Source organism: Papilio machaon, chromosome 13 (assembly GCF_912999745.1).
Source record: "Papilio machaon chromosome 13, ilPapMach1.1, whole genome shotgun sequence".
Taxonomy (NCBI): Eukaryota; Metazoa; Arthropoda; class Insecta; order Lepidoptera; family Papilionidae; genus Papilio; species Papilio machaon.
Genome location: NC_059998.1, coordinates 2,293,937 through 2,307,834, shown reverse-complemented (window position 1 = coordinate 2,307,834; position 13,898 = coordinate 2,293,937). Strand labels below are relative to the sequence as shown.

At 34.6% G+C, this 13,898-nt stretch overlaps 4 protein-coding genes and 1 long non-coding RNA gene across 8 annotated transcripts in view; 2 read left to right on the top strand and 3 right to left on the bottom strand.

Moving 5' to 3' along the window:
* Nucleotides 1–127: 127 nt before the first annotated feature.
* LOC106717891 lies at nt 128–1,221 on the bottom strand. The gene is made up of 3 exons (XR_001357354.2): nt 1,048–1,221; nt 486–613; nt 128–271 (listed from the first exon to the last, which is right to left on the bottom strand). It is a non-coding gene; the product is annotated as an uncharacterized LOC106717891 (long non-coding RNA).
* Nucleotides 1,222–1,553: 332 nt separating this feature from the next.
* On the top strand, nt 1,554–2,247 carry LOC106717863 (ribonuclease P protein subunit p20). 2 transcript variants are annotated; one of them, XM_014511793.2, is made up of 3 exons: nt 1,554–1,732; nt 1,802–1,970; nt 2,049–2,247. In XM_014511793.2, the coding sequence occupies exons 1-3, from the start codon at nt 1,580–1,582 to the stop codon at nt 2,156–2,158; spliced, it is 432 nt and encodes a 143-aa protein (XP_014367279.2). In that variant the 5' UTR covers nt 1,554–1,579; the 3' UTR covers nt 2,159–2,247. The 2 variants fall into 2 exon arrangements, with proteins under 2 accessions (XP_014367279.2, XP_014367278.2); XM_014511792.2 differs by having other exon boundaries at nt 1,784–1,970; nt 2,049–2,158.
* Nucleotides 2,161–2,621, top strand: LOC106717864 (transmembrane protein 203). Its single transcript, XM_014511794.2, has one exon. The coding sequence runs from the start codon at nt 2,161–2,163 to the stop codon at nt 2,566–2,568; it is 408 nt and encodes a 135-aa protein (XP_014367280.1). The 3' UTR covers nt 2,569–2,621.
* A 2,338-nt stretch (nt 2,622–4,959) lies between these two features.
* LOC123721582 lies at nt 4,960–6,905 on the bottom strand. The gene is made up of 5 exons (XM_045680681.1): nt 6,809–6,905; nt 5,988–6,114; nt 5,377–5,917; nt 5,243–5,302; nt 4,960–4,992 (listed from the first exon to the last, which is right to left on the bottom strand). Exons 1-5 carry the CDS (start codon nt 6,903–6,905, stop codon nt 4,960–4,962), a joined length of 858 nt encoding a protein of 285 aa, XP_045536637.1.
* A 1,091-nt stretch (nt 6,906–7,996) lies between these two features.
* LOC106717929 (inositol hexakisphosphate kinase 2) overlaps nt 7,997–13,898 on the bottom strand; it is a 41,517-nt gene continuing 35,615 nt past the window's right edge. For all 3 annotated transcript variants that reach the window (XM_045680406.1, XM_014511897.2, XM_045680405.1), the window contains exons 4-8: nt 12,601–12,724; nt 12,218–12,294; nt 11,314–11,489; nt 9,782–9,987; nt 7,997–9,691 (exon numbers count right to left, since the gene is read on the bottom strand). In XM_045680406.1, the coding sequence (XP_045536362.1) occupies nt 9,121–9,691; nt 9,782–9,987; nt 11,314–11,489; nt 12,218–12,294; nt 12,601–12,724 (1,154 nt within the window). In that variant the 3' untranslated portion in view covers nt 7,997–9,120. The remainder of the gene's footprint in view (nt 9,692–9,781; nt 9,988–11,313; nt 11,490–12,217; nt 12,295–12,600; nt 12,725–13,898) is intronic.

The window sequence follows — 13,898 nt, the reverse complement described above, 5'->3', positions numbered from 1 at the left end:
AATCAGTCGCTTTAAACATAATAAAAGAATGATTTACTAATAAACTATATTTATGATTTTCCCTTATACATTATGTAAAATTACATTACAAAATAAGATTTTGAAACATTAAATAAAGGAGTCCGTTTCACTAAATATGTTTTGTTATGAAACCCAAAATTTTCGCTTCCATTTGCTTTCAATTCGCGTTTTGTTATACGATGGATATTTTCTCTGATGAATTTATTGAACGCGTGATAGAAATAATGTGTTTGGCTCGTCTTATTCCATCCTTAAAACGAAAATAATGCAAATTATAAAACTAAATACTTTGATTGGTTTTTAAATAAAACATACAAGACCTGGAATATTTACTATGCCTTAAGGTGGAGCAATACCCTTAAAAAAAAGCGTGCGGCTAGCCGTTTAATAAAATAGAGGTCTTCATGCAAATTGAAACAAATTAGTGGTGTGGCGAATATCACAAGCAGTAGGAAAACACTTACTCGATCCAGACCCCACGTAATGAATGTAACAATAGTGGTAGCCGATACCGATTCCAATCAACAATACAGTTATAAGAGTAACCGCTAAACAACAAGTTAATATTGCACATACTGTCCATGTAGATATCCTGAAAAAATTTCATCTGTAGGTAATCTTTCTTTCGACTACGTTTCGCGCAAGGTAGTTTGATAACTCAATTTCTACTGTACCTATTTCTATGTAAAACAAAATATATAAAACAAAAACTTTAACTGGTAAGAAGAATTTTCCTCTCTTATTTATTGTGAAAAATACAAAAACATTTTGTAAAGTGATTCAAATAAAAATCTGTCTACCTCCGTCGATCTTCCTATACATTAATACAATACCATCAGAACCGGCATTAGGGTAGGGCGAGGTTGGGCGGCCACTGCGGCATATTATAGACTCATATTACCCTGTTAAGCCTTTCCACCCAAAAGCATGGTAAATAAGGGGGTGCCGAAATATGTAATAATCCCGCCCAGGACGCTAGCGCTAAAACCAGCCCTGAATACCGTAAAACAATGATTGTTTTATTACCTTTCTAGAGCATCTAAAATAACTGAAAATGCCGATCCCAGTGTACCGAAAATACACCCCATTGTGAATTTCTAAAAATGAAGAATACAAAACGAAAAATTTTGAAAACCAACTTCAAGATATCGTAATTTTTTACCTACATTTTAATTTATAACCATTCAAGAGATGACCTTTAAGGCCAAAAAATGCCGCCTAGCAGAAAATTGAAAAGTGACATTTAGTGTTTTTTTTTCTATTCTGCTATATTTTCTAACAGAAATAATCACGTTGTCAGCTGCTCTTTATCATTTTGCGGTTTCTTCTAATATCGCTAATATGACTTTGTCCACGGGCTCTAGTTACATGATAATCTACTTTACCTAATAAAAATGGTTTCTGAAAATCAAAGTGATGAAAAAATGATTTACATTTTTGGCTGTACGACTTAAATATCTGAATTCAACATTTGAAAAAAGGGTGTTGTGTAAACTGTAATTTTTGACATGTAATGACGTACTGCACTTTGACATTATTTTGACTTTAGTTTAACAGTATGGCAGATGAAAACATTACGGCGAAGAAACAAGAAAATAAAAATACAAAACGTTTAATGACAAATAAAAACTATGCTTTTAAAAAACGTCTTCCTGTTCGACCGATTGACGGGAATAATGTAATATTTGTCACTAAAAAAACTAACTTCAAGGTATGATAGCCTCATCATCTGTGGTTGTTCATTCGCACAAACTTTTAACAGTTACATTCGTGTTTTCAGGCACAGTTAGATAAATGTTGTGACCTTTTAACCAGAGGAGAAAAAGAGATCATTCTACACGGCCTAGGTGCTGCAATACAAAGGTGTTGTAACCTAGCATTACAGTTGGAAATTCTTTTCTCTGGAACTTGTCAAATCGAAGTTAACACAGGAACCGTAGACCTTGTTGGTGAGAATTTTTTTGACATTATTTATTAATGTTGAGTTTCCTTAATTACAATTTGTCCAATAAATTCTTTTTATACAGATGATCTGGAGCCATTAGTGGATGACTTGGATTTTGGATCTCAAGTGCGACATTCATCTTCTATCCACATTAGAATATTTAGAACTGCAATGCTCGGTGCTAATCAGTAACAATGTTTTTCACACTCAAAGAGATTGTACAGTGGATAGGATTAACAGTGTTTGAAATATGGATAAACCTTATAACATTGACTATATTTTCTGTGCTATTGGCTTTGAAGATTGATGGTGTTGTGAACAGTGCTTGGTGGACAATCTTTGCGCCTCTGTTTGTGAGTGATGCTATGAACGCATATTTCTGCTGCATTGTCTGCATACGCATGAACTATGAAAGTTCATATAGGGCTTCTCTATACAGAGCATCATGGAGTGGTATTTTCTTAGGTCTAACTTTTGTATTTAAATTTTTACTGTGTAGAAAATTACAAGGTGATTCAGCAATAGAATACAGTGAAGTATTTGCACCTTTGTTTATACTTCTGCAGTTAATAGCGGTGAGAGCTTGTCAGTTACACCAGTAATGTTATTGTTATGTAATCAATATTTCTAATATTCTACAAAATAAAGTGAATGTAAAATCAATAACAAATCTTTATTTATTAGATATTTTTATGACAGAAAGTGATATTTAAACAATTATAAGATTGTAAGTTAACAAAGAATTAAAGAGATTTATAATTAACTTATTGATAACAGTAATAGTCAGCAATGACAACAGAAATATTTATTTAAAGAACATATTGAAAAATCCTCCACCCCTTTTCTTATCTTCACCACTGAAGTTGAAATTAAAATTACCTTCCGTATTTGAGGTACTAGAGTTGGGTTTGTTATCATTTGTTAAGCGATCAAAAAATGAAGATCCAGTTTTACGGAGACCTTAAATTTAAACAAAATTAACATATATATATCTTTATAAAAAGAAGCTAATAATTTTATTTGCTAAAAGTTTATACCTGACATAAAGTTTGGAACTTGTGGCATAACTTTATTATTATCTGCTCCATCCATAATCACATCAGCTTTCGGTGATAATAAAACACTAGAATCTAAAGTGCAATAAAAATATAATTTGCTCTAACATCAACTTTAAATGCCGCACATTCATTAAGTGGTCAGTAAAGGTGATCCAGAGAGAATTAAATTAGATATTATATATTTTGGATGAAAAAACATTTGTATGTATCTTTCCTAAGTAATTGATTAAGTAATTCATTAAAAAACTGATTGCGTATGTACATGAATCGAAATTACCTAAGCATTGGGGATAACTGTCATCACCATCTAATCCAGTAGCATTTAAGGATACATTTAAGAAGTTGGGTGTCACTTGTGATCCTCCATGGTCAAACAAAAGACCGCTTAATTGAAATTTAGATTTTTGGACGTCTTGGTTAATCTAAAAATTCAAATAATACAAATCACATAATACTGTTGTCGGCTTTCTGCTAATTAAAAAAATAGCCTATATATGTAGCTACCTTCCCGGCAAAATTGATCCAGCCGTTCCTGAGAACTGGAATAAACGGGGCCTCACAGACAGACAAAAACTCAAAATATTGGTTTATTTTTATATTACATACAAACACTCCAATCCTATTAATAAGTATAGATCTTACTATACATGAATTACCTTAGAATTTGTTTGGTCAAATGGCTTATTTTTATACATGTCCATGTTAAGTGGTTTGGTAAAGTTTTCTTGTACATCCTGTATTTTTGTGTCCTGTTCCACTGTGTGATTAGACATGACACTTTGCTCAGAAACTTTATTAGTGTCAGAGAATTTGGAAGTTATAATTTTGTCTTCACTCATCTAGAATATTTTTATCCATTAATGAATATTAATGATTAAATTCTTCAAGCAAACGTCTAACAGTGGGTTTCTGAGCCCAAAATCCCAGTTTAAAACATATTGTTATCTCTGTTTTGTCAAAGATAATGACAGTGGTGACGTTATGTTTTATATAGAGATTTTGGTCTCAAAAACCAACAGTTAATACAATACTTCTACTACCTTGTTTGAAATAATATGTTTAGAATAAACGAATTCTGGAGTTGCATCAAGTTTATGAGCCATTAGAATATTGTCTTTCAATTTTTCATTGCCTTCAACACTTTCCAAACTGACATCCTGACTGTGAATGTTCAAAGCTTCATTATTTTGCCCATCTTCAACATTTACATCCATATCAGTTTTATTTATTTCGGATTGAACATTTTCCATTGATAAATCAAATGAGACTTTTTTCTTTACATATAAAACAAAGTTGAAAAAAACATTTTATAAAATGAATATTTTGTCGACTTTTACTTGCAGGACTGTTCCTTAAGATCTAATTTCCACTACCGGCTAGTTGTAGTGGAAATAGGCAAATGTTTTAAAATTACCTTCTTCCTATCAAACATTTGTACGGGCGACTGTACAACATTTTGCTCTTCATTATCAGCAACATTTTCTTCTATCTCCTTTAAAGATTGGTTTACCTGTAATTTTTATTTTATTTTAGATTTCATGATTAAACTAGCTGTCGCCCGCAACTCCGTCTGGGCGAAAGTAAAAAAAACTTATATTAATAAGTAGCCTATGTGTTCTTCCAGATTATGTTCTACATCTGTCAAAAATCCACCAAGATCCGTTGAGCCGTTCCGGTAATACCTTCAAACATCCATCCATCTAAACATTCGCATTTATAACATTAGTAAGATTTACACTAAATTTTTAATATACTCTATTTAAAATGTTTAGAACTATTCCACTCGCGTTGCGAAGCTTGAAATGTCGTAAATTGTAATAAAAAACCATATAACCTTTTCTTCGGGTAGAGGACAAATCTTTAAAACTGCCGTTTTCTGTGATCTAATAGTGTTAACATTTTGAAGTGTATTAGAATCCACTTTGGAAATTATGTTTAAAGTTTGACTTCTTTTAAGAGTGATATCGCCTATTATGTGAATTAATTTTCTATCGGAATAACTTTTATTTTTTTGCTCGTTATATGATTCCCACTTATTTTTGTAGGTTGAAGACTGTGCTACGTCCATTTTATATCCAAGAGATTTTATTTTATTTTCTGCAGTCGGAGTCACGTTGACTTCCATTTTTTTTATCTAAAATATTATTAGTAACTTTAATTAAAAATTTTGAAATTTAAAAAAAAAATATTTTTTTTGGTTTGACGCCAAAACTTGTACCTGATCTAATTTAACGCTTAGTATATCTAAGTCAACGTCCATGAGTTGTAGTTTCGGCATCTAGAAATAATCAAATTCATTTAAATTTTGTCATTACAGTTAAGAATTGGATGTAAAAAAAACTTTGAACATACTACAATTGCATCATTCTCATTATGCTCAAATACAAAATTTTTCGGCTTTTCTATCCCTGGATGTGAATCTTCCTTCAGTTCTATGATTTTTGCTTTAGAATATCGTCTATCCATCGTGGGTTGTTGTAATTTTTCTATTTTTATAGTCAAGTCCTGAATTTCGTTAGTCCTATCTTGTATAATTTTTATTACTTTCGGTCTATCATTTATAAAGTATTTGGCAAGGTCAATCACATATTTTTGAGTTAGATCTTGTGCAGCACGCTTCTTCATTTTTATTTCATCCAACAGGTCTACACATTTATTGCGTAGATTGCTTATATTATTTTCGATTATCTGAATCCTATTCTTCCCTTCTAGACATTGTTGAACCAAAGGAATGTTATCAAATCTACTTTTACTAGACAACCAAAGTTGTTCATATTTTTTTTCTCCAGCTTCTATTCTTTTGGAAAATTCCACATTTTCATCAAGTTTTAGTAACAATTCCTTTCTTATTTCTATATTTCCAGAATTTATAGTATTATGGGCAATTATTAAACTGAAATTACGAAATGATTAAATTATAAAGTGTTGGAAAACAAATTTAAAAAAATCTAGTTTCAACTAACTTGTTTAATTCTTGCTCAGCTAACTTTATTTCAACTTCTAGTTTTGTATTTCCATTAGTGATAAAGTTAAGAATATCTTTACTCTCTTTTATTTTCTTTTTCAATCTATCCAACAAGGATGCTTGTGCTGAAATAATAAATTGCATATAATAATAAATTAGCGATTCCCCGTGATTTCGTCAGAGCAGAATAAAAAAGTAGCCTATGTTACTCCCGCACATATAAGCTACATTCCAGCTATTTCCAATAAAAGTCCCGTCAAAATCGGTACTGCCGTTTCGTCAGAAAGGAAAAGTTTTTTTTTGTTATAAGTAACGCAAATATATCATGTGTACAATATATACTTTTTATTATATTACATACCGACACTCTAATTTTATTAATTGTATTTATATTGGATTTATATCTTGGAAAATATTAAAACTTTACAGCGTGGATAATTTGTAATTAATGTTATAATTTTTATCATTTAAATCATTAATTTTATCCTATATTTCGCTTTACAGCTGTTATTAGAATTAAAGAACAAGAACCACAATAATTTATGCTTTTGTTTTTGGAGTAATAGGTTATAAAAGATTTTCCCAGTTTTATCACATCGCGCCATTTTTTAAAACTTTGAATTTATTGCGACTAACTTATTTTTTTAAATACCGTACAATAAGTTAAAAATTTTATTCTATAAATTTAATTTATTTTACTTGTATAAGAATAACTAATATATTGTATCACAATTTCTTGCAATTTAATTTTCTATTATTCTATTGGTAATATAAATTTAATAATTTTAGTAACTGCAAAGACAACATTAAAATATTTACCTTTAGTGCATTGAATGGAGAAAAATATTCTCAACTTCGATTCATCAACTTCCGTGGTTATATTCTTCAATAGTTGGACTTCATTCGACATCGTCATTTTGTTAATCTTAATGAAAATTTATTTAAAAGAACCTAAACCTGTAAACCACTAATCCCTTAGCAAACAAGTTCGAACATGTTTTTTATTAGCGGAGTAAAAAAAGTCATAGCATCTTAATTTATGCTGCCAGGTTTTTTTTTAAATATTGAATAATGTTTTTATTTGATATCCTTAGTTATTTACCATACGTATAAAAATTTTCGATGTGGAATTAAAACATTAATGTATGTACACTATAGGTATATTTAGAAAAAGAATCGTTTGTAAATACGCCATGTGTTATCATTAATGTCAATTAGTAATTGGTATTTATATTTTTCTTATAAATCACTGAAAATCATAAATAATATACTCTTCTGATTTCTTGGGGAAGGCACCCAAGTTGCTATGGATCCCATACTGTTAAAGGCATTTGGGAGCTAAGCCCTTCAATGGACTCATAAAAGCTGATAATTATGGCCTGGCTTTTGCATAGAACCTCTTTTAATTTTGCGGTGATTGATCTAACTACTAACTACACTACACTTTTAATTGAACTTAAATTTTTAATTTAACTTTCTAGAAAATAAAACAATGAAATCAATACCTAGAATTTATTTAACAAAATAATGTCATACAGTTATTCAAATTAACAAACATAATCAAATAAATTGCAGTACAACCTAGCATCCTAATTAAACCAGGTACTTTTCATAATTTAAATCCCATCTTTAAAATATTATAGTAAAATAAAATAACAGACATGAATGCAGCACAAAGGAATGTTGGCTAATGACGGTGATTGCGACTTAATACATATTCCTGTGAACATCGCTAAGATTCATACAAACATTTTGTTTGTATGAGTGCAATGCAATCACCATACATATCACACAAAAAGCACCCAATTTACATTCCCTAGAAACTTATTATGCTCCTTTGAAAATTATGTTCATAATACTGTTAGCGTAATAAAAACTAGCCATTTATGTTATTAAAGTGGTCGAACCCCATTTAACTAAATATTACATTTTTATTGTCAACTAAATTTTATTTTTTCCACAGATTATATATAACATTGGAGTCAATCATAATTCCAGTACACAAGCTAACTTTGTAAATATATTTTTATATTCATCAGTGAGCGCCATCTTGTTTCGGACAACCTGCACATATCAGATTTTACAAAACCAAACAAACGAATCCAAAATAACCAAATAAACAATACTATAAACATTTTCATAATACAGACACACATAGAGCTATTTACATTTTGTTCACAAACAATGATCTAGACAGTTAGACACACAAATAATCTATATTATTTAAAACAAGTTCATATAGAAAATCCAATCTATATTCTAATATTACTTTGGCTTCATTGACTGAGCTGACAAATAATGAAGTGGGGTTAGAATTTTACACAAACATATCAACAAACAGTGATTATGATTACATTACAAACAAGTTAAATGCAAAAGGTGGTAGGAAAGGTGGAGTAGACCGGTGTTGAAGGAGACACGACTACATAACTTCGCTACAGTATCTATAACAGCATCAAGGAATGTCTACTTATTTTGTTATAATTTACAAGTGTATAATACCTCCCTTAAGGGAGAAACTCGACAGGTTGAAACCAAGTCAAATATAAATAACGCGTGAATCTGGAATAACTTAAAATAATACTTAAAAATACATAGTGTTAAAAATACCTACTGGGTCCCGAGTTAAATTATAATAAAGTTATTATAAAATTAACAATTAACATTGTACCGCCAACATTCACTATGTGCGATAACTACCATGTTATTACATAAAAAGAATAAACACAATTATATCTAGAAAGCACGAGGTACGGATGAGTGGTGCACAGCGAAATTACCCTGGAGAGTCCTTTTTATGTAAACACATAGTCATTTTATAATTTCACTATTTTTATTTCATATATCAGTCGAACGGTTCCAAAAGTTTTTTTTTGAAGAAAATAGTTTTTTTTTTAATTCCGAGTCAATAACATTCGCCGTTTAAGGCAAACAGTAAATACTTTGAGGGTTTGAAACGCGCCGAATCCGACGAACATCTACGTTTCTTGTAGAATGGTTGCATACGGAGGATGCAATCCCTTCAAACTCTGCCTCTGCGAAGTCGACGGGGCGCTGAGGCAAGTGTGACGTCATTCAAAGGAAGAAGTTACACTTCCGAAGTGTCCGTGGTCGCGCGGGCGGGGCCGGCTCTAACTGTAGGGCAGCAGGATCTCGGTGAGGAGACGCTTGAGGCTGTCGACGCCGGTGAGGAAGCCGCAGTCGGGGCCGTGGTGCGGGAAGGCGGTGGCGAGCGGCGACTCGGCCGCGGCGCCGGCGTACGCGGTGTGCGCGAAGTCTATCATGCGAATGTCGACTCGCTCGATGGGCGGCGGCTCGCTCCAAGGGTCGCGGGTTCGCGGCCGCTTGTTTGTCTCCTCTTCGGGCTCCTCGCCGCGCCACGACTCGTTGCTCGAGTACGCCATCCAGCTGTCCGCCGAGTCGGGACTGGGCGGGTGCGGGCGCAGCGAGTGCGACACCTCGCCCTCCTCGTACCCTCCCATAGTCTCCTCCGAGTGCGTGAAGGGCTCCCTGGACGAGGGCATCTCGTCGGTGAGTGTGGACATGTCGAAGTGTCCGGGAGATGGCGCCGGTGAGGGCGAGGGCGCGGGCGACGGCGCCAGCTCGGCGGAGCTGCTCGACGCGTCCGGGTCGAACTCGGAGGCGCCGCTCTCGTCCGCCGACACGTTCGCCACGTCACCCTCGTATACTATTAATAGGGAGCTGTGAAAAAATAAATAGAGACATGGATTAACTTAAAAATTCGGATTTAAAAAATATTTAAATAAATAAAGATATAAGGTATAAATGTACCACGAGTAGAATCTGTAGCTAGTCTGCTTGGCGACGGCGCGGCGTAGTGCGTCGAGGTCGCGCAGAACTCTGCGCACGACGCGCGCGCGCAGTCCGCCGCCCGCAGCGAAGAAGTCGCGCAGCGCGTCGCGAAGCCCCGCCTCCGTCAAAGCGCGTCCCCAGTACTTGTCGCGCCGTACGCACGCCCCCGTACCTGACATCCACACCTGCACACATAATATGCGTATTTTTAATTAACATAAAATCGAGAGAGATTAATTACGCAGAAATAAAGGGAAAATTAAGGATTTCGTTTTAGGTGAGCTTTATCACACACAAATTTTTTTTGAAAGTTGTCCAGTTTTATAAACAAAAACAAATAATAACGATTACATGCAAAAAAATTCAATGTTAGCGACAGGAAGTCTACTCAAATTATCACGTATGCACTTCCACGAGTTTTATTTACTATTTGATTATTTCCTGTATCCGTACGCAAATAAGACGTGCGTAAATTATTTAATTTATTCAAATTGAACACGTTCCTATGTACATTGCAGTGACCTCAATGCTTGTTCGAGTACAATTTGCCCTTACAACAATGTACGGAGGTTCAGGGTTAAGGTCCGTGTAAGTTTCCGTGTTTAATCCTTTTAGCGTATACCTTTCCGGCAACAAAACAGTAAATCCCCAAATCTGTAAGCTGATTAAATTTCAGTTAATATGAAACTTTCTGTACATTAACTTGCGTGTTTATAAAAGGTCAAGCAAGGTCATGAATTGTATAAAATTTTTGTCACCAAAATTATGTGTTTATTAATTTTAAAAGAACATAATTCTTATTTCTTTTATTACTGTTAATTTTTTTTCTATATTTCATTTCCGAAGACAAACGTGCTCTATCTATAGAATAATTTTGTGTAATTTTTTGACCAGTATCCATTACAAATTTACACTAAATGTTGCCATTGTCCACAAGGCGTTATTATCAGACTAACAATAAGGAAATGATAAAATATAAGCTGACCTCACTCAATTACAAGCCAAACAAGCAAAATTTATTATTCAAGCATATATTTAGTTTGTAAATCCTTCCTACTAATTTCCATTTATAAAATGCGAAAGTAACTCTGTATGTCTGTCGCGATTTCACACCAAAACTACTGTACGAATTAAAATTATATTCGGTACACAGATAGCCTTTTAGTCTAACAAAGGACTCAGGCTACGTTTTAATGCGAAACAAAGGGGTTAAAAGGGATGAAAATTTGTATGGAAGTATCGTCATTTTTTAAACTCAAAAAGACACTATTCACGTGTACGAAGTCGCGGACACAACTAGTACTTTATATGATTTTAAACATGTGAACAAAGTCTAACACTGATTTAGTTGTTTTTTCATAGTTTATTAGTATGCAAGTCTGCAGTTCTACAGTCTCAAGTTTTTATTTTCCTCCAGTGTTTGGATCTTTAAAGTAATTTGGCAACAAAAATAACTTGTTTAGTGTATCTTAGTGGTGGTTACAATGATGGAAGTGTAAGCAAGTATATACCTGCATGCCGCAGAGACGTACACCAAGAGTGGCGGAGGTGCTGGCGGCGCATTTTGCGATCTGCTTGGTGCGCTTCTCCGCAGAGGCGTCGTCGCCATGCTGCCGCGTACCCATCTTCAGGTCCAACACGCACGGGCGACGGTACGACGATGTTATGTTCTCCATCATCAGGAAATCTGGGATAAGTAACATATTACATTAAACAAACATTTAACCTTAAAAATTATATACAAGTGAGGACATGAACCCGCCATTTTCGTCATTCATCGTCTTATATAAAACAAAATTGAACAGCTTTAAATAAAACCAAACAAATCAATTTCAATATAATTCAAAGTATTAATGAACAGATTATCCGGGTGCAGTTTTGTAATAAATCTTTTCATCAAATAAACACCATCCTATTAATTCCTTCCCATAAGAAAGTAATAAAGTCTCCCACGAACGTTATATCAACAGTTACATAAGGCTAAGGTATGTATAAAGCAAATATTAGTGTGATTGTCCAGTACAAAGCCAGGGTAATGCTATTAATACACTTCCCACGATAATATTATTCTACTACGCACAATCCAAGCTTGATTAAATATACCATTGGAGTTTTATTTAGTACTCAATATTCTGTTTATGAAGTTATATTTAGTTCGGTCGGTTTTTTTTTGACTGATTTTATTATATTGAATTTAATGTAAGTATCATAAATATACTAATATCATTTATAATGCGAATGTTTAGATGAATGGATGTATGTTTGAATGTATCTACAGAACGACTGCATAGATCTCGATGAAATTTAGTATAGATGTAGAACGTAGTCTGGAACCACATGAACACATAGACTACTAAGACATAGGTATTTACAGACATAGTGATTGTATTTATAGTGTAAATTATAACAACTTACATTGTTTGTTAGAATTGTCCATGTGGGCAATGCTCTTTAGCACTTCACTAGCATTGCCATTCCGATGAACTTTAAATCTGTAATGGAAAGCGTACGTTGTAGAAAGTTACACAAGCGGGTACACTCGCGAGAAACACAATGAAGGCGCTAACAAATAAACTGGCAGAGTGTTTACATTAGAATCAAATGATGCATCATTACCACGGCTCCACGACGCAAGTCACGGGTGGCGGCCAGAGCGTGAATTGGTCGTCAGCGCGTTAGTGGCTATAGTAAGTAGGATCGTATGAATTAATGGCGTCCTCTCGCGGTCTGAAATATGATAAAGGACACATGACAAGTGTCAGGAGTGCGACCGCAGTGCCGCGTCCGCGGATACGCACTTGAATACGTCGTCTCGCTTGCGCTTGCCGCCCAGGGACTGCTTGCGCCCGTTCTCGTCGCGGAAACATGGCGAGTAGCGTTTGTCCAATTTCTGTTCACCAGTGTTAGAAGCCTGCATCACTCCTGCAACAAACGGCCAAGCCATCAGTACTCGCGTTCTGTTCGACACTAAACACTAGCCTATATGTTTTGTTTGCACTTAAACTTGATAATAATTAGGAAAGATTCGTCTTCAAAATAGAAGATTTTACTGACTCAAGTAACGCCCAGACGGGCGTTTCATCCGGCCCCTGGTGTGTGTTCACACATGAGCATTAGCCGAGTGTAAGAATCAACTTCATAGAAATGTATAATATCTATTACATCTGATTGGTGCTAAATGCTAGCGTTAATTTTAGATGGAAAATGAAAATATAAACGGTTAACGTAATTTTAAAAAGGGTTTGTATATCTTTTGTAGTAGCTTTATGTTTCGTGTACTTGTATGAGTGTATGAGTCGCAAATGTGGATGTATGAACTGCGTGTGTGTATGTCGGTTGGATGGATATGTGATAGTCGATGGCATGTGTGTAGGTTTAAGTAAAGGTTTACAAACCCATAATGTAAAATTACCGCTAGGGCGCTATTAGAGGCGGTTGTGTGGAGTGCCGCCGGCGTCGCTCCGCTCGCCGCAGCGCCGCAGCCCTTGCGACAACAAGGAAACTAATATTGTGTTCCTCACCCCGGGCCCGCTCCCGCTCCCGCTCGCGCGCTCACTCAGGCCACGCCCGCCGCCTAACTACACACGAGTCATGCCGCGCAACGAACCAATGCACTGGCTCGTTGCCGCATCCTCAACTCGAGTGAACTTTTACCAGTTTCGCAACACACTAAAGCGATTTCTTCTCTAACTTTTATAATTCCGAACATGAACTACGATATACTCGTTTCGTAATGGTAAAAGTTCCATTTATTCGATGCACAATATAGATTACATTCTCATTCCTTAACTACAGAGTAATAAAATGTTGTAGATAATAATGTATACTGAATACCACGGATTATATTGTGCATTTGTTCATTTGAAATCTTGATATATTCGAGAGAAAAAAAACATAACGCTTTTGTATTTATTAGCGTTCCGCTTTAGAAGCAAATCTGGACTTATTGGAATGTCGTAATAAATGTTGTCACAACAGAGTATTTATTCACGTGGAACGCATTGCCATGTAACAGGCGTGTCGAACATTATAAATATTCAAATATTCTAGAGCTTGAGAGGTAAAGGTCAGGATGCTATGAATTCTCCTTATAAAT

Bases quoted from the DNA above. Each gene is read 5' to 3' on its own strand.
- LOC106717863 (XM_014511792.2), top strand. From the start codon at position 1,580: ATGGCAGATGAAAACATTACGGCGAAGAAACAAGAAAATAAAAATACA. The intron at 1,733-1,783 runs GTATGATAGCCT...AACTTTTAACAG, and splicing joins CTAAAAAAACTAACTTCAAG to TTACATTCGTGTTTTCAGGC. The intron at 1,971-2,048 runs GTGAGAATTTTT...CTTTTTATACAG, and splicing joins AGGAACCGTAGACCTTGTTG to ATGATCTGGAGCCATTAGTG.
- LOC106717864 (XM_014511794.2), top strand. From the start codon at position 2,161: ATGTTTTTCACACTCAAAGAGATTGTACAGTGGATAGGATTAACAGTG.
- LOC123721582 (XM_045680681.1), bottom strand. From the start codon at position 6,905: ATGACGATGTCGAATGAAGTCCAACTATTGAAGAATATAACCACGGAA. The intron at 5,918-5,987 runs GTTAGTTGAAAC...TCGTAATTTCAG, and splicing joins GCTGAGCAAGAATTAAACAA to TTTAATAATTGCCCATAATA. The intron at 5,303-5,376 runs GTATGTTCAAAG...GATTATTTCTAG, and splicing joins ATGAGAATGATGCAATTGTA to ATGCCGAAACTACAACTCAT.